Raw genomic sequence first — 19,767 nt, forward strand, 5'->3', positions numbered from 1 at the left:
AAGATTTAGTGAGGTATTAAATTTTATATCCCTTTTTCAACATATTCTTAAGAGTATTTTGTACTGCTGCTCTATTTTTATCATCATCATGCTCTTATCATCCAGGTCAAAATGCATGTATAACTTGCCTATTTCATACCCAACATAGTGCCTCATCTGTGACTGAGTACAGTTACACTGAGTGCCATGTTCCCTTCTATTAACATCATTAACATAATGGCACTTATTCCAGTAGTAGCATTACATAGGCAGACAGTAAATATTTATTGACAAGTGAAAATTCCAAGACAGTAAGGATTTTATATGTTTTATCCACTGATGCACCCCCTGGTGCCTAGAACAGTGCCAGGTACATAGTAGGTGCTCACTAAATATTTGCTAAGTGAATAAATGTAAGAGACAAGTAATAGAAGGGAACAGACCTTATTTTGCCTTCAGTATTCTAAGTACCTTTGCCAATCATGTGTGCATTTATTTGGGGACTCACACGTGCATTCTTTGTTACCAAGTATGCTTCAATTAGGTGTATGTGTGAGCATTGTTGATAAGACAGTGGTCTCCCTGCACACCATTTGAGTGAAAGAATGTATGGCCGAGCTATCATTTCCTTGTGTACAACCTTTAGTTTTTTTTATTTAAATATTTTTATTTCTAAATTTTTTGGCATGTGAAGATGTTATGGGTAAATGATGTGTAGTCTGCCTAAATCAAATTAGAATATCTTAATTTTCTTCATTGCAGACTTAAGTTTATTTTATACTTCTTCTCAGTTGTAAATAATATAAATTGGCATTTAATGGTTATATTGTATCAAATTTGGGATATTTTAGATTATAAATTTAAATACAGAAACATTCTTAAATTAATTGTTCCCACATTTCACATAATGTTTTTCAGCTTGTGCATTTTTTAAATTCCATTTAAAGTATATAAAAAGCTTTAGGCATTTATTTTATATAGCTTTTACTATCTAGCAAATAATCGTTTCATGATTTTTGCTGGTTTTAGCTACTGAAATATATTTAGCTCAAAGCAAAACCTTGTTTTATGCTTACTTTCCCTTGACTTGGCTGTGCTGTAAATATAAGTTATGATGGAAATAAGACCTGTCAAAATGCGTATCATCAGTGAACTGAAATCAAAATGAATCCTAATGGATAATAATCCAACTGGGGAAAAATGCCAAATGTTACATTTAGATGTTAATTGGGGAATGCAATAATGTATTTTTTTAAATTTGTCAATCAGTATTTCCCTTTGGGAAAAATAGGAACTGTTCATCTTCCTTAATCTACCCTGATTAATATAGATTAAATGCAAAGGTTGAAAGATGCAATTATCTTGGTTTCTACCCTTACATGAATTTACGTTAGTTCATTAGTAGAATAATCAGGTTTTAAATATAAAGGTTAAAAGTTCCTATGATATTTCATAGGCTTTTAAAATCATAAATATAAACAAATATTTTATAAGACATCTTATAAAAGAGTAAAAGAAATAGCAATAGTTATTTCTAAATTACTAAATGTTAAGGGTATTGAATTAGTGTCCAAATACATTTTATAAAAGAGGAAATCCAAGGAAACAATATATCTTATAATAGGCATGAACTTCCCTAGGGCAGCACATGGAGTGTATACCTTCAGGTTACACTTAACTGCCAAGTTTCTCTTATAATAAAAATTAATCCTTTCTTATACTATGTTTTAAACTCAAAGATCTGACAGAATTTTATCACTGTGTCAAAACTCGAAGGTTAAATACTGGCACATAGAATGCAGATTAATCCCCAGCTAAATCTCAAAATCTTATCTGGTAGCTCCTAAACCAATTTCCACTTACACAATCAATTTCTGGGAGCATTACTCCTGGGTGTGCAGTTGTTGGCAGACTTTCTAGTTGGAGCAGTCATGGCTGCAGCAGAGCCACCTCCATCCTTCAGGGCTTTTACCTCCACTTGACCTCCTGCCCTTCCCAAGTGATCTCCAGGCTTCTGGGAAGGAATAAGAGTTCCTCCTCCTGCAAGCAAAGGACAGGGAACAAAGTGTAGCTTTGCTACTGTAAAAGTGATAGCCACTAGAATACCTGCATACCCACTCTTGTGGAATTTTTCAAACCAACTAATGATTTTATATATATATGTGTGTGTATATATATATATATTTAAAAATATACATATGTATGTAAATATGTATACACATATGTGTGTGTGTACACACACAGACACACAAATACGTATTACAGATAAACTCAGATTTTTAAAAACTGGATTAGAAATGAAGAAAAATCTTTAAGAATGTAAAATTATGTAAGAAGAACAATCAGTTTGCGAAAGAACCAGTCCAGATTCTGTGACTTGCTTAGCCACTTCAGAGGACCATGTGGCCAATCCAATAAAAGCTTCATTTTCTCCAGGTTATTCACTGGGGGCTTGAGTAATATTATTCAGGCTTATGAGTATTTTTTTTTTTTTTTTTTTTGCGGTACGCGGGCCTCTCACTGTTGTGGCCTCTCCCGCCGCGGAGCACAGGCTCCGGACGCGCAGGCCCAGCGCCATGGCTCACGGGCCCAGCCGCTCCGCGGCATGTGGAATCCTCCCGGACCGGGGCACGAACCCATGTCCCCTGCATCGGCAGGCGGACTCTCAACCACTGTGCCACCAGGGAAGCCCGAGTATTTTATTATTTATTTGTTTGTTTGTTTGTTTGTTTTTTGCGGTACACGGGCCTCTCACTGTTGTGGCCTCTCCCGTTGCGGAGCACAGGCTCCGGACATGCAGGCTCAGCGGCCATGACTCACGGGCCTAGCTGCTCCGCGGCATGTGGGATCTTCCCGGACCGGGGCACAAACCTGTGTCCCCTGCATCGGCAGGCAGACTCTCAACCACTGCGCCACCAGGGAAGCCCTGGATCATGAGATATTAATAAACTCTCATTTTTAGATATTTGTCTTTACTTTTAAGTAATTAAATATTGCAAGGTAAAAAGTTAAGGCAGTTTACAGAAATTTTTAAGTTGTATCTGATTAAATTATTTTCATTTGATTTATATCTTATTAAAAGTATTTTACATCAGATCTATTTTATTATTTGTATACTTTTGGTTATAAAGTTCACATTATGAAATTGATTATTTCTCCATTTCTGAAAAAAAAGCCCTTTAAATTAATGTTTCCTATATAGATATATGTTCTGTTCATTAGCAAAGGAAGAAATATTTGATTTTTTATTGATTTTTATTTTTTGTTAAGAAATATACCATTTTGGCTTTGACAATATGCCTTATTATTTGAGGATACATAGATATACATACAAACGTATCTGTGACATTTTTAACTTACTGGCATTGTTCGATGCTTGTGGATGTGGGCACTTTATGAGTTCAGTTGCAAAATATTACTGTTTTTCAAAAAATACTTATAGTTTTTATATGCTTGCCCATTTTATGGTGTTTTTAAAAAATATTTCTTGATCTCAAGGGATTAAATTCCTCATAGAATATTCCTTTCTATATTCTGTATTTCAATATTCTTTATTTCTATATTCTTTATATATTTAGAATACCAATGGAAGGCTCTATCTAGTATATGTACACAAAACAAGAGCCATCACTTGTGTGCAGTATGGTTCACTAGAGCTGCCCTAACACCATTCAAATGAGGAAACAATGCTTTCAGATCCCAGTCATCTTACTGAGGCACGTGGATGAAATATGTGAGGCAGGTTTGCTTTGCCACATTTTATGTGTCGTCTCTGTCAGTTGTTTCATAATCAACAAAGTCTTAAAATTTCAAAAGGAACACTAAAGCGATATACTGACTCACTGTTGTAGGCAGAATACTAGTCTGAGCCTTTATAACTGGATTTTCCAATCAGTTTACCACCTCTCTTTACACTAAATGAATATGTATATGTGAACTTATTCTATGTGTCATGTAGAGTACTCAGAAATCATGTGTGAATGCCTCTGGAAAACTTTTTTACTGACAGTAAGATTACAGACGATTCATATGAAAACAACTTTTTTTGACCTGTAAATTTTTTGGCCATTATAAAAATGAATGTTTATTTTGTGTAATCTTTTAAAAATTTCATTGGGGAGCGTTGTGTATGTTCAGAGGCAATAGGTATATTTAAATGTATTCATATGCACATGTGGTTCATAGAGAACCTAAAGGCTTCCTGACCAGAACATTAATTTTATTTTTATTTTTAAAACTACTCTGCTCTGTCTTATAGGCTTGGGGGCCATATTTTCTAAGCCAACATCAAGTATGGGTTTAATGACATGTTTAATTATATAAATATCATGTAGGAATATTTGAAATTAAAATTGTTCTGGAAAATTCAGCTGTCATGGTTAAAGAAAATAATTCTGACAATATTTTTAATGGGTTTTCTTATTAAGAGTCTGAAAGTATAGGTTCTAAGCTTGATCACAAATCTTAAAATATGTAAACAAAATGGAGAAATGCTTTAGTTTGAGTGTTCTTATTATCATTTTTAGTATGTGACTGTAAATTCCTGGAGGACAGGAGTGAGGTCACATTCATTTTTACATCCATAGGAGCCTAGCACATTGCCTGGCTGATAGTTGATGCTCAATAAAGGAATTCTTTTCCTTCCATAACTTATATTTAACTTGAATTGCATGTAGAATATTAGCTTTTTGTCACAGCTTCTATATATGGCATGGAAATTTGGTTGAGACAAGTAATGTGACATATATGCTGCTTTTGTAGAAATAATAACTGGTATGCAAATAATCAGGAAAGTGTGTTGGAAACCAGATCAAGCACTGAGACAGTGTATGTATGGCCTTAAGAAAGTCATTTAAACCTATTTCAGTTCTCCTTTTATAAATAAATAATGAACAGGTTGATAATTTGATTTTTCTATTGTTGAAACTCAGTACTATATACATAAATTAGATTTTTCTAAAAATTTCCTGCACATTATGTACTTTACAGATTATTTTTTAAAAATTTAGATGGGACAACATAAAACTTTAAAATGTGAACTATAGACTGAGAAAACATTGCTTTACCAACTACCATTGTAGTATGTCTTCCAAAATTATGAAAAAACATAGCTTTGAGGTAGAAAAACTCAAATGATTATAGTAAATTATTCCTTTTCATTACACATATTTTTTTAAACCAGTCTCTAGGGAGTTTCTTTCTTTCTGGGGAAGAAAAGACTGAAATTTTTCCTTACTGCTTGTAGAATTTGTCCCAGTGGATAATACCGTTATTGTATTATCTTGTGTAAGTAAATTGGATAAATAAATTAGAATTCTATAAAAATGAATAGAACCTTAGTGTAAATAATTATACAAGGCAGCCTGCTGTTCATGTGTTGTAACAAACCAACACTAAAGACATTATGTGCCACGCTGTCAGGCTTGGTAACATGTTTTTTTCCTGTAGCAATTATAAATTATATTTATAACCAGTTAACGGGATTATTTGAGTTCCTTGAAGAGGTATATGTCTCCAAAATAGCAATCAATACAAGGAAAATTAGTATGTCTTTATATGTGCTTGAATGTTTGAAGGAATGGACATGGTCTGAGGTCATTAAATGACGGTCAGCTATTTACACTTCTGAGAGTTTTCAAAGTCAGATTACACAGTCCTCTGAATTACAACAGTTTACCTATTACATGGCTTGAGGAAGATCTTCTAAGTGTTTCTGTGTATTACAGTTGCAGTGTCTTAGAGACATTTTGGTGAATGATTTGGTTTCTCTGTGTTTACCCTGTCTTGTTTATACTAGCTCCAGTGGCTGTTGGACAATTACGAGACAGCAGAAGGAGTGAGCCTTCCCAGAAGCACTCTTTACAACCACTACCTACGACACTGTCAGGAACACAAACTGGACCCAGTCAATGCTGCTTCTTTTGGAAAACTTATAAGGTCAATTTTTATGGGACTACGAACCAGGAGATTGGGAACCAGGTTAGTACTAAAAATAATATCATAAACTAATCTGTCTTTTTTAAACTATAGCTTTAAACAATATAGTTCAGTATATTGTTTGGGCAAAAGTACTGATTACAGATAACATGTAAAGAAAAACTAAAGAATTAGCTCAGTTTATAAAATCCCCCAGGAAAAGGAAAGGTCATTATTCACTGAAAACTGCCAATCCAGTATGATGCATTGTCCAACTAAACATCAACAGAGTAAACAAAGCTTTGAGAAAAACTGATTCTCAAATCACATAGAAATGAGCAGACCAAGCTATTAATGGAAGATTCATATATGATACTTTAAAAATTAGTATATATCACTATCTTCTCTTCTGAAGAATAACTGTACTAAAGATGATGAGTAAAGTGACATAGTTAAGTGGAAAACTATGTATCTCTTGACTTGCAAAATTACATTGAAATGTCTTTATAAATAACTCCTGTATTTGAATAGAGTAAAAATTAAATCTGAGTTTTTCATTTCATTCCTGGAGACCAATTAAAAATAATTTAGTGAACTTGCAGATTCTAGGTGTTTGAAGCTCTCAGTTAATGACCTGGTCCTATTTAACTTCTTATTAGCCTTTTTTAAACTCTTGATTGTGAAGCCATGCATCTATGGAAGTAAAAATATAGTATAGTGCCATTGCAGAGAAACCAGTAATGTGAAGAAGACTTACTTTCTCTGTTCCCTTCCTTTGGAAATAGATATGAGTGTTTTTACTAATCAAAATATGCTGAAAATAATACTTAGAACTACAGAGCTTCATTTTTGCCTTTCTATAATTTTTACAAGTTATCATAACAAATATTTTGAATAGCTGAGCAGAATGATATGGATGTTTTTGATTTCCTAAATCTTACAAAATCCATATTTAGAAGTATACAAATAAAGATCCTATACTGTATATGACAGATGATATACCTTTAATGAGTTATAAGTCACAGCTTCATAGCATTCTAGTAAAGCTTTTTAAATATTCTTAATAAAATAAACAGAGCCTTAGTAATTGACTTCACTATAAATTTATACAAAAAAAAGGAGTGTGGCCGTTTTATGATATTTACAAGGTCTATATGTAGTCAAAGTGTGAATTATTCCTTTCTGTTGCATTTTAAGTGATTCTACAGCTTTCAGATTACTGGAGGTTTAGTTCTCTCATAAATGTATTTTCTTCTATCTGTACTTCAAAGGATAGTATATTTTAAACTGAAGAATATGATTGTTTATTTGGAGTAAAGGAACTAGCTTCCAGTTCCTTGAAAAAACCTTGTTTCGCTAGTATTTTTTTCCCCAGAACCAGGAAAATCATTAGTTGGGGACCTAACCTACTATATCCTAGCTGATGGCTCAGTAGTTATGCATACTGTGCCAATATTTTGAATCTCTGGGCTTTATTCAGCATTGTAATAGCTGTATTGTTGTGCCTGTTTTGTTACTGAAAGGGATTTCAATGGATCCTATTTTGAGGCTCCATTCAAACCGTGAAACACATCTTTAAAATAGAAAGGGACAAAATTGGGGTTGTTTGGGTTTGTGAATGAGTAGAATCCATACTCTATGCTCTATAAGTACATATTGCAGTATTGCAGCTTTTTGTTTCTGATGTTCTTTACTTCCCCCTCTCACTATGTAGCCATTGTGTGTCCTGTTCCTTTTAAAATTGTATGTAGTCTTTGTAATTAGAGATGGAAAACAAAGCCTAGAAGAATAAGGAGAAAAGAAATCCTAGGGAGAAAGTTTTAACAAATGCTGTGTTATGAAGCTAGCAGAACTCTAATGTAGAAAAACTGACAATGATAGGGGTGAAGTGCCAGAGGTTCTTTCTACTATGGAAACTGTTTTAGCATTCACTCTACTCCTCACCCAGGGAACAGAGAGAAAATCAGTATAAATCATGAGGCAAACCAACTCAGATTTTTTTTTTAAGCAAACCATATGTGAACTGTTATTTATCCATCAATAAGATTATCTGGTGAATTCATTAAAACCAGAACCAGACTTTTGCTCAAGTTTCTGGAGCTAAGTAAAAGATAAGTAATATCACCATGTTTCTAAACTAAGGTAAACCAAAAGGTAGCTTTTGTTACATCCCATCTCCAAATTAAGTTTAAACAAAGAAGACCATGGAACAGACTGATTTCCTCCAACCATCTTCAGTGGAATAGAAAGAACTGTCTCTCCTCCAACCCATCCAAGATTCCAATTTATAGGAAACTGGAGAGAAACCAGGTACTTCGTGTATTTTAGGGTCTCACAAGAGAGATGTGATTTTACTTTGTATCTTTGTCATTGGCTACTCCCTCCTGTTCTCCAGTTTGTATGGGAACAGTTTCTGGTATTTTTTGTTTTTGTTTTTTGCTGTATTCTACAGTGGATCTTGGAGGCAAGATCTAATGTCTGCAAGTGGAAGGCGTTAAGTTTTCATACTGGTTTATTTTGCTGAAACTATGTAGGTATTCAAATGCCCTATCTTTTTTAAACTAGCAATATTATTTATATAATAGATTTTAATGTCTTTTCAAATATATAGGATTCATCTAACGTGTGTTCTTCAATCTTGGAAGTAAAATTCTGTTTTATTTTTATATAAAATATTGAATCCACACCCCACTTGCATTTCTTTTTGTAAATGAAAGAAAAAGTTGGAAAGAACACTGATGTCTTGCTATATATAGACTTGAGAAAAACTACTATTTTCTCTTTGCAAAAATTTACATGTTTAAAATGTTATTTTTGCAAGAATTTGCAAATTTCATTCAGAGTAAAACTTTGTCATTTCTAATAACAAATATGGTCTTCCTCATGAACATGAGGAAGTTGTGACATTTTTTATCTAGGTGGAAATTTGCCATTTTCACAGAGAAATTTCCCCATGTCTGTTGTGACACATCTTATTCAGCTTGAAAAACTGATATGAATCCACAAAAACAGAGACTAATAAAATATGCTTTGAAATCAATAGATTAAATGCCTGCTTCTTTTTAGGTTTCAAAATATTAAATAATAGACTTCACAACATCTTGTATCAATGAAGTTATCTTAATCATTCCTGCAGTAATAGAACTAGAAAAATACAGGACTTCTCCAAGACAGTAGAATTAAGATGTTTTTCTCTTTGTTCTGCATAACCATTTGATAATAAATTCCTAGTTAGTGTGCAACCCTTTATCCTGTTAGTGAATATCCTGTTAACCTAATCTTCTAAATTATAGTTAAAATATAAAGTTGAAAATAAAATGTAACTTAAATCGAGCAAATGGATTCTGACTAATATTTAAGCAAAAGTTTACAAGGAAAGATTTTTCTTAGGGCCTTGAATTGATTGATTCAGAATCTTATTTTGATTCTTCAAATGTAGCCACCATAAAAATATACAGGTGTCCAGAACAGGTAAATCATAAATATATAACATTAATATTTTGCCTTTATCTAATTTTTCCAAATATGAAATTAAATGGACATCCTATATGATTAATATTGATTTGACTGACTTTTTGTGTCTCTTGTTTATTGTTCTTTTATGAAGAGGAAACTCCAAGTACCATTACTATGGGATTCGTGTCAAGCCAGATTCCCCTCTTAATCGTCTGCAAGAAGACATGCAGTATATGGCTATGAGACAACAACCCATGCAACAGAAACAAAGGTAGACCCTGGAATTATCATTGACATGTCAAAGCTATGTATTTCTTTAGATGTTCCATCTCCTTTTTTCTGAACGAGCAGAACAAATACCTAAATGTGCAAGAATGTCGCTATTGTTGATATGCTTTCACTACAGACAGTTCTAAAATATGATTTAGAATTTCATTCTATTTTCCAAATCTTTTAAAATTACTTATCAGACAGCGTGTTTGTCGCCTTTAAGTAAATGTGACATCCCAAACTATTCAGATAAGGAAACTAAACATAAACTGTAAGGAGCATCTGGAGAAACTTGTCAGTATTCATGAGCTTCCTACTTGTTAATCTGCATATCCTGCAGGTCATTCTTTTTGACAGTATAAATTCTTGCAGAATGTTTGGGACGTCTTACATTTTCTTTGACTCCAACTTTCCTAGATGTGTAATTGTAGATATTAGAGCTGTAAGAGATCTTAAGCAATCATGAATGGATGGATGGATGGTTGGATGGATGGATGGATGGTTGGATGGATGGATGGATGGATGGATGAATAGAATCATAGATCTTAGAATTGAAAAATACATCAGTCTAGTCTGGCCCCTCAGCCTTGTGGCAGTCAAAGCATGAAGACCCCTGTTTTTTCAGATAAATCCCAGAGAGGTTAAATGATTTGTACAAGCCCATAATGCTGCTACATAGCCAAGGGCCTTCTGTCTCATGTGACTTATATCACAGTTTGGAGTAAAGTGAAAAATCTTTCCCTCTTTACCAGTATAGCTCAACCATGACAGTAGCTACAGTTTTTCTTTTCAATTGAACATACAAAATTAGGTAGGAGAAAGGAGGACTGCACCTGGTGCACTTGGCCTAATCCATTGATCAGTCTCCCTAAGCCATTGATCTGGGATGGTGAGTCACCATGGTGAGATCTCCTCCACATCATACTAGCTTAATCAGAAGCCTTAGTTCCAAGTAGCTGCTGGAGAAAAAAGTATATCACGCAGTAGTCCTTTATCTATTTAGTCAGCAAGCACCAATTGAGTCTCTACCCTTTGTGCAGAGATAAGACACAGTCCTTACCTTTGAGGAGTTAAGAAATTAGATGAGAAGGCACATGGGAATTTTTTTTTTAAGTAATGCAACCTAAGAAATGCTAAAACAAAGCTTTGGTCAAGGAACTATTGGAGTAATTTGCTGAACTATTTCAGCAAAGTCTGGGAGAGGGAGGATTGGGAAGTTTCACAGAGAAAGTGCTATTTGAGTAGGGAATTAGAGGGATCAGAAAAAGAGAGGAACATTCAGGCAGAGGGAATAATGTAAACAAAATCACCACCGAGAAGTAAAGTCCATGACGTCTTTGGTGAATGCACTCTGATCTGGTGAGGTTGATATTGCAGGAGAAGAATTGAGAAGAAGATTGGGTACTTTATTGGGAGATGAGATTTTAAAAGTAGTTTGGATCATAGGTGAAGGATTTGGTTGTTTATGAAGCTAATGAGTTTGTTCTTTGTGCTTAGGTACTATGTAAGTCTTCAAAGACTTGCTTCCAAGCAAAACAATGACACTTGCAAATTTTTTCTAGAGAGATTACTGTTTGATTTGGGGCAAGACATATTTAGTGGGAAGAGACTGGAAGTAAAGACACTTGTTAAGTGTCTTTAACACAGTCATAATTTCTAGTGCGAGTATTCAAGACTGAAGAGTCAGTTCAAGGTTGGCTATTATATAAATTATTATGTTTTCTCAAACTTACTTTTTAAATTGCTGATTCCTGTTTTTTGAGGTATAGTCAGTGAAATATACTAGAAGGGCTCTGGGGAAAAAAAGCCATAAAACAGTCCATTGTATAGTTGGAGACAGAGTTTGTGTGAATTGGAATAAACTGTTGTTGTCATGAGTTACCATTATTGTTTCCACCTGTTAGTGGCAGTACCATAGCTTTTACTTTCTGGTGTGGTCTCTGCGCTCATGCATAGCAGCACTACACATTGGAGATGTTGGTGCAATAAAGAAAAAAAAGATTAATTCAAAAATAATATATACCCAAACTTAAATATGAACAATACCTTGGAAAATTGCACTCAAGACAGCTGAAACTTACTTCGTCCAGTGATTTCACTGCAAAGAATCCTAGCAAGTTTTCATGGAAATGGAAACCTTCAAGGGACATTCTTTATACAAAGCCTGGGTTAGGTAAGCAAGACCAAGGAATTACAAAGGTCTCCTTATGAAACAAATTTCAGAGCTATAAAGATTAATGAGCCATGAAAACCCTGAAATATAAGTATAGTAATTACTGCTTTTAGAATTAGACATAATATGGTTGTATTTAAAAAGTGATATAAAATTCTCAGTAATATTCATAAATTGTACCGACTTTAGTTTCTTTTTTTTTTTTTTTTTTTTTTTTTTTTTTGTGGTACGCGGGCCTCTCACCGTTGTGGCCTCTCCCGTTGCGGAGCACAGGCTCCGGACGCGCAGGCTCAGCAGCCATGGCTCACGGGCCCAGCCGCTCCGCGGCATATGGGATCCTCCCAGACCGGGGCACGAACCCGTATCCCCTGCATCGGCAGGCGGACTCTCAACCACTGCGCCACCAGGGAGGCCCCCGACTTTAGTTTCTTATAGTGTTTGCTTTCTTATGAAATAAGAATGTTAGAGAGCCAAAGAAGTACTGAAACTTCCTTTAATTTGTTGTTGTTCTTTTTTAATGGTACAATTTTGGATTATGGACAGTTGCTCTTGGAATGGTGTCTTGGATAACTGCTTGCACTGTGAGTGTTATCAACTTCACCAACCCCTCACTGGGATTAGGACAGAGGGAGGTTTCTGTTGTCTCTTTGAAGGATTATGTCACTGGCAACATTGATAGGCCTTAAGTGAAGCCAGTTACCGAATTTAGAGGAAACACTTGGACAGGAGAGGAAAAGTGTCTCTTCCTGAGTCTGGATGCAAGGGTTAAGAGTATTTGTTGAAAACAGTGAAAAAGGGACTTATTGTACTTTTGTTTTATGGCTTATAAAATAAGGTGATTCCAAAACTCAAATGATTCTACTGAATATATTAAACTTCACATAAGAAGAGCCTGCCATTCTCCTGTTAAAGTACAAGTGACATTTGAAAGGTTTAAAATATTTTATACTAGTATTTAATATTTTGGAATATTCAAATTGTTTAAATGCCTCAAGGTTTTTTGTATACATCTATATGTGCCCATCTCCCATAGTATAAATGTACATGCTTCACCTGTTCCTATAGTAAGAAAATTCAATTATATGCAATGATTATTTTATCAAATAAAAATTTGTACATTTTTTATGATAAGTTTGGAATCATTGTAGTTGTAGCATTAATGATGGTTATTGTTTTGCATAGCTTTATAATTTTTAGAGCTCCTTTACATATGATATCTCATTTGAAGCTTTGTTAGGGTAGTAGAGGAAATTTCCCCTTATCTACAAATCAGATTCCCAGCAACACCACCATATGGGAATATAACCATGAGTCTGGAAATAAATGGAAACAGCTTCTGACTGTAAAACAGATGTCACAGAGCCCTTAGTTTAGCTTAATTGAAAAGATGAAGCCATCCTCAAGTCATTTACCTAAAATAAAGGAGCAGATTAGAGCCCACTTGATTCATAGGCAATCATGAGATATAACAGCTGGCAAGAGGATATATAAGTAGACAAGGGTCTTCGATTCACTTTTGGGTTACTCAGCTCAGCAGTCTGTACACATTCAGTGGAAGGACACATAGACCTAGGCATTCCAGCAGGCCCTTTAAGTATCACTGTAGTGGCTAAAATCTAGTCTAACACAGTGTAATAGCTATTTGGCATGTTGATGACATTATAGGCAATCAAGAAGAGGTTAACTACCCTGGTTAAGGAAACAGGAGAATGTGTAATAGTTGGTTTTTTTAATACTTTCTGTTGAAAATATTTCATGTGAAAGTAACTTCTGCACTTAAATGAGGTAGTCTTCAGTTTTCAAGGAAATTCACTCATGGACTAATTTGCTTACCCTAATTTAGACAATAAATAAATTAGGTTATTATAGAGCAAAAAGGAGATGAGTAATTTTCAGCTTTACAAACTTAAGTAAAAATGTTTGCTGCAGTTTATTTCTAATATTTAAAAGAAGCACTCAGAGAGTGTTGGCACATGTATGTCAGCTATTCTTCCAAATCCTAGTAGCAAAAGTGGTGGAATAGAGCCAAGTGTGTTTGACAATGTGCTTGGCTGTGTTTGATCCCAGTAGCCATTCTCAAAGTATTAAAATGCATATATCATTCCTTCAACAAATACATAACAATCAGTGGTTGCATATAGAATATGTCCATCACAACTAAAAGAGAATTCACAGAATCATAGAAAGTTAGAGCTGGAAGGGAGAGGTCACCTAGCGCACCTCATCCTCTTGATGAGAAAACTGAAGTCCATAAAGGGTAGATAACGTATCCACGATAATATAGAAACCAGGACAAGAAACCAGTCCTCTTGTCTTTGTTCTTATAAGAATTCCGTCCTTGAAGAGGTAATATAACCCAAAGAGAAACGTGCACATGTAATAAAATTTAAGGGGAAAATCACACTTGAGTATGTCCTAAATAAGTGAGGAAATGTGCCACTTTCTGCCTCTGTGAATGGTCTTTTCATAGGAATTGGATTCTGTGAAAGAAGAAACCTTTGTGGCACTGAGGAGAGAAAAGTAGAGGCCAATTGGAAAGATGGGACAGCAAGGCTAGTTGGCTGTAGACAGATGTGAAAGCATGCGTGTTCCTATGGAGTGAGGACAAGAACCTTTGTCATTTGAAGGCCTTTCTTAATATAGTTTCATAGATTAGTAGAATGAATCTTATATTTAAAGGTGGGAAACAGGGATTTGAATACAGGCTGCTTTGGCACTTCAGTGTGTGTGACTGAACTTCACTGAACCTCAGTTTCTTCATCTGCAAAATGGAAATAATAATAGACTACCTCAAGCTATATAAAGTATATAAAGGGCTTTATAACTGGAAATATCCAAGTGATAGGATAAAATAATTATTATCATTATTATACTGTATGCACTAGAGAAAATATTTCTTTAGAAAATATTTCTTTAAGAATAAGGCTATTGTGGAGAAGAATGAAGCCTGGCAATTGGGCAAGTTTGGCTTCCATTTCTTTATACCTCCAGGCCTGTGGTTTCCAACTGTGATTGATGTTAATAGTTTACAATTCCTCTCCTGGCCATAAATTCCCTGGGGTCATTACAGAGATAAGCGTCTAGGGCTGGTAAATTGCTCTGAGGCAGCTGAGGGTGGCAGGAGGGCAGGAGTCTTTAGTGGGAGGATGATCAGGTATCTGCATTTGGCTTTTAGGAGACAGACAAAGAATCTTGGCACTGAGGTATTTAATGTTCACTGCCACTGCAACAAGTCCTTTCTGTAAATATATTTTTCATTGAAGATGGGAGAATCATAAATAATCACATTCAGTAATTATTAAGTATAGTCATTCATGTAAAGTTTGTTACTACTAACAGTCACCACTTATCCTTCTGATGAACATTTATTGAACTTGTAAATTGTTCATCAACAAGCACTTTATGTGCAAGATCTCATTTGGCAATTATATCGTTATCTACTGATAAGGAAACTGAGGCTCATTTAATTTTACTGTGTGCAAGAAGCTCACTAATTTATTTTTTCCTAGATAGAGCTTCAGATGCCCTTTTTCGTTTTTGTTGCTGTCTTGACATGAGGTGGAGTCAGGTTGTCATTCTCCAAATAAAGGAAGAGTGAGAGCATTCCTGTAGGATCAGTTTAACAGAAAGGACCAGCTGTAGATAAAAGAAGTATCCTAAAGGTGTCATACATATTTGTAGCAAGAATATATCAGTTCTATACAGTTAACCCTAAATTACCTACACTAGGAGAACTCAATGAAGAAATTCATGAGATAAGGGAATCTTATTTGCCTCTTTCAACATTGCATTTTCAACACCTAGGAGAGCAGTGAGCACATTGTCATTTGTGAAATGAATGAATGATCCATAGACTTTTATTTCAGCCAGCAGCTTCAACCTCTTCCCTTCCCTACCTCTCCCACATTTCCTACTAAAACTGATGCAGTTAGTACAAGTACCCCCATTTGAATTTAATTTTTCCTCCTATCCCTTTCCAATTATAGATGTAGAGCTAATGACAAGACAAATACTATGAGAGCCACCAACAAGGATTGAAGAGATGTAATAACTATCATTAACCAGCAGGGTTGATGTTAGAAGTTGTTTAGATATAGAAGTATTCAGTGTGACATCAAGGAGTTCATTACTCTTCTGAAAAGATGGCACTCAACATTATTTTCTTCTGATCTGTTCATGTTTATATCATTTAGTTCATTTCAGACCTCAAATCATCTAAAAATTTTCTGGGACAATTTTTCCAAAGAGAATCTCAAGATTCCAGTAGAAAATTTTAGCCTTTTGTCCCGATTATCATGCAAATCAAATGATTTGTGTACCTTCTAGACTTATAAACATAATAATGACTCTAAATGCCTATACAGCTCAGATTTTGCATCTTTCATGTGCATTTTCCACCTGATTCAAAGGTAGTTTTCCAAATGTTTCATTTAGTCTGTTGAAAATCCTTCCACCTGGTACTGTTAGTTGAATGTGATGGTAACTATATACCATTCTTTGCCTTCCATTGGACTCCTTCAGTGTCTTTATGTGTGAGATTATTGATAGAATTAGATATTATTTTACAGTAGAGTTACAGCTGTCCAAGTTCTAAGTAACAGCTATGACTAACCCCATGGGGGAAGATTCCTAATAATTTTCCAAGTTTCTGTGTTAGTGACAGGTTTCATGCATACGCTCAGCTATTAAAATATTAGAGTTTCTTTGATTTCTTAATCATTAACAACTTTAGCTTTGATTGCCCAGGGAGTTGCAAGCTGTTAAAATTATCATTTGCCTCTTAACTAACTTTGAAACCAAGAGCTGTTTCTTCATTTGATGTCGTACAGGTCTTTCTCAGAGCACACACAGCTCAAGAGCACTAAGAATCTACTATAAGAAAACCTATTCTAAAACAAGGAATTTGTAAAATAAATGGGCATCAAAGCAGAGAATTCTTAAATACTAAAGAGTTTAGTTTTTTAAAAGATTCAACAAAGAATTTTTTTCAGTAGAAAACATATCTTTTTTTTACAATTTAGTATTTAAATAGTGATTATTTTCTGTTAAAAAAGAGAGATAGGAAATCTGAAAGCTGTGTTTCAATGTTAAAAAGTCACTTGAAATTCAATCAGAGTTAAGATAATGTTGGATAATCATGTAAGTCAATGGAATATTAAAAAACATCCTGGAAAAATTCTGTTTATACACAGCGTTTTCAAAGTCATGCCCCTATAATACTTTACCCATAGTAAATACTCAATAAATATTTGTTAGATTTGCTATATGTTAAGATCAATTGATGGTGTGATGAAATGAACTGTTACCTTGAGCATTCATTCATACATTCATTCATTCATCCACCATCCATTCAGAGATATTTACATTCCAAATGTAGTTTATTGAAAAATTGAGAAATAACTTATTTTATAAAAAATGACTTTTCTCTAATGTTATAATTGTATTTCTACAACATTGGGCTGAAGGAATTTATTATTGGTCCAAGAAGCTCCTGTGGTCTAGTTCTGTGCAGGCTACTTAAGAAGTACATGAGAAGCTAGTTAAAATAATAAATCCCTAATCCCTATTCTCAAAGATTTTGTTCGGTAGATCTAGGATGAGCCAAGCATTTGAATTTTTTTTGAAAGCTACCCAGATAATGATATACAATTAGGTTTCAAAACCTAATATAATATCATCTAGAACTGTTTCTTCCAAAAGAGTCAGTTACCACAATTATTTGCTTAGCTTATTTATAGTGTGCCTGTTCAACTTCCTGTTAAACTCCCTTCCCTTCTCTGGGAAGCCCCAGCCCTCTGAGGTGATGGCAGGGATAGGATGTTTTCCTTAGACAGGACATCAGGAAATGGAACATCTAGCTTTCCTCAGTTCAGTATTTCTAATTTCTGGTGATTCCTTCTAAGTATCAATACAGTACCAGGCAATGCACTGTGGATATGCCACTACTTAAAGCAGGAAAAGCAAAAGTCAGCAGTACCTGGAAGCTCTCTCATACTTATAGGCCCACACTAATACTGTTCTTTATATGAGCCCTATCCCTGCCCTTTCTGATGTCATTCTTTATGTCACAAAGCCCTCCCAAACTTGTCTTCACACCTTTCTCTAAAGAGATAGAATGGAAGGTTCTGGCTTATAGAGGTCCTATCCTTGCTAACCCAGGCAAGTAAGAATGGATACACATAGTGCATCTTCGCCCAATCCATTCAATCTACCTTTCACTTTGTGACCCTTACTGTGCGCTTAGAATTGGACCTCTTATTTTACAATTCTGACTGTATTTTCTTTCTTCTTCACCTCTCCTAAGTAAGATTTGTTCTTAAGTACTGACCTGTACAGTTTCTCCAGAATTAATCAACTTATTTCCTTTTCGTCTATAAGCTAATCTTGAGGTGTTTTCCATCTCCTGTATAATAGAATGTACCTCTAATCAGTCCTTCCCACTCAATATCATTATTATTAAGCATAATCATACATTAATTTTAATGTATTGTGACTTTGAGTGCTTATTAAAAAAATCTCTTTCTTGTTTGGAACTGCTGCTGTCTACATCTTTCTAAGGAAGCAGATAATTTTGCTTGCAGACTACAGGCTTGCTAAGCACTATGTGCAAGTAGACAGTGACATAGCATCTGTCAGATGTCTATATGTCAGTCTAAGATGAATATATGTCATATCCTTTTACGGCCCTTGATATTTGTGCCTATTAAACATCTGTAGTATATTAGATGCTGTGCAGGATAAAGCATAGCTGGGCAAAGTCTAATAATTACTGTCTCATCCTATACTGAAAGTTAATATAATTGAAGACTATAGGAAATACTTCCATTTTTCTCTTCTCCAGAGTAAATAATTCAAATCCCTTTAACCACTTTTGTTTATTAACTCCATGTACCCCAAACTCCATTAACATAAATGAAGAAACATGGTTAAACAATTTTAGCCTCTTTTATTAGTGATATAAAACTTCACAGCTGAAAAAGGGAGGCTAAAATCAAATGAAACCTGGAATGGATCAATGAGGACAAAAGCGTCCCTAAATACATTCCCTAAAGATAAAATCATTCAAGTCTTCTAGAACAGAATGGTTAGCAACTGCTGCCCCACACAAGTACCCCAAGTTCTTGCCTCACAAAGGATTTTTTTTTTTTTTTTTTTGCCTCTCTAAGATGATTCTTTAAGGAGGAAAAAAAAAATCAGGAAAACATTCAATTTTTTATAAATGGCACTTCTAGCACATCACAATACTAACCCTTGTGTTATCTCTTGGTGTGGCCTCAATTGAAGAGTACTTCCAGATTTTTTTTCCATTAATGAAAAGAATAGGTTTGAGTTCTTTTATATCATTAAAAAACAACAACCAACATTTTGGTGGTACAGGGTCATCACTAAAATGATAACAAGAATGAGTGTGTAGTACCCTTCTTTCACCCTGTTCATCTTCTGACTTTATTTTTGCTTTTCATATAGTTTTTTGTGAGATGCTATCACATAAGAAATACAGGTAAATGTCATTATGAGTGACTTTGCAGTTTTTCGTGGAAATTTCATTTATCTAAGTCATAATTAATAACATCCAAGATTGAATCATTTCCTAAGGCAACCTCACCATTAGTTTGTGCAGTGTTTCACCAGGTCTGTTCATTTCCTATCTGTTGTCAGAGTGCAGGCATCTTTGAGTGTATCTTGTTCATGTAGTGGGGACATTGTTACAGTAACTTCATATTAATGATACAGTTAACTTATGGTATCAGTGTATGAGTCAAGTATCTGGATGGTGAGAATATTAGGTGGTTCTGTTTATAAATATAATAAGAAATGGGAAAAAGTGGAAGGACAAACAACATAAAGTGCATGATGATATCTCTAGGTAATAAGCTCATTGTAGATTTTAACTTTTTCTTGCGTTTATCTGTTTTTTAAAATTTCTAAAATGAAGAAAAATATGAAATCTTAGAGAAAGAAGAAATTATAGT

The 19,767-nt window shown here is 34.5% G+C and overlaps 1 protein-coding gene across 2 annotated transcripts in view; it reads left to right on the forward strand.

The window, feature by feature from the left end:
* RFX3 (regulatory factor X3) overlaps positions 1 to 19,767 on the forward strand; it is a gene marked incomplete at both ends in the record, with an annotated part of 249,349 nt that overhangs the window by 175,610 nt on the left and 53,972 nt on the right. For both annotated transcript variants that reach the window (XM_079706070.1, XM_079706071.1), the window contains 2 exons: positions 5,777 to 5,958; positions 9,503 to 9,622. In XM_079706070.1, the coding sequence (XP_079562196.1) occupies positions 5,777 to 5,958; positions 9,503 to 9,622 (302 nt within the window). The remainder of the gene's footprint in view (positions 1 to 5,776; positions 5,959 to 9,502; positions 9,623 to 19,767) is intronic.

The sequence above is a fragment of the Hyperoodon ampullatus genome, assembly GCF_949752795.1.
Source record: "Hyperoodon ampullatus genome assembly, chromosome: 6".
In the NCBI taxonomy this organism is placed as follows: domain Eukaryota; kingdom Metazoa; phylum Chordata; class Mammalia; order Artiodactyla; family Ziphiidae; genus Hyperoodon; species Hyperoodon ampullatus.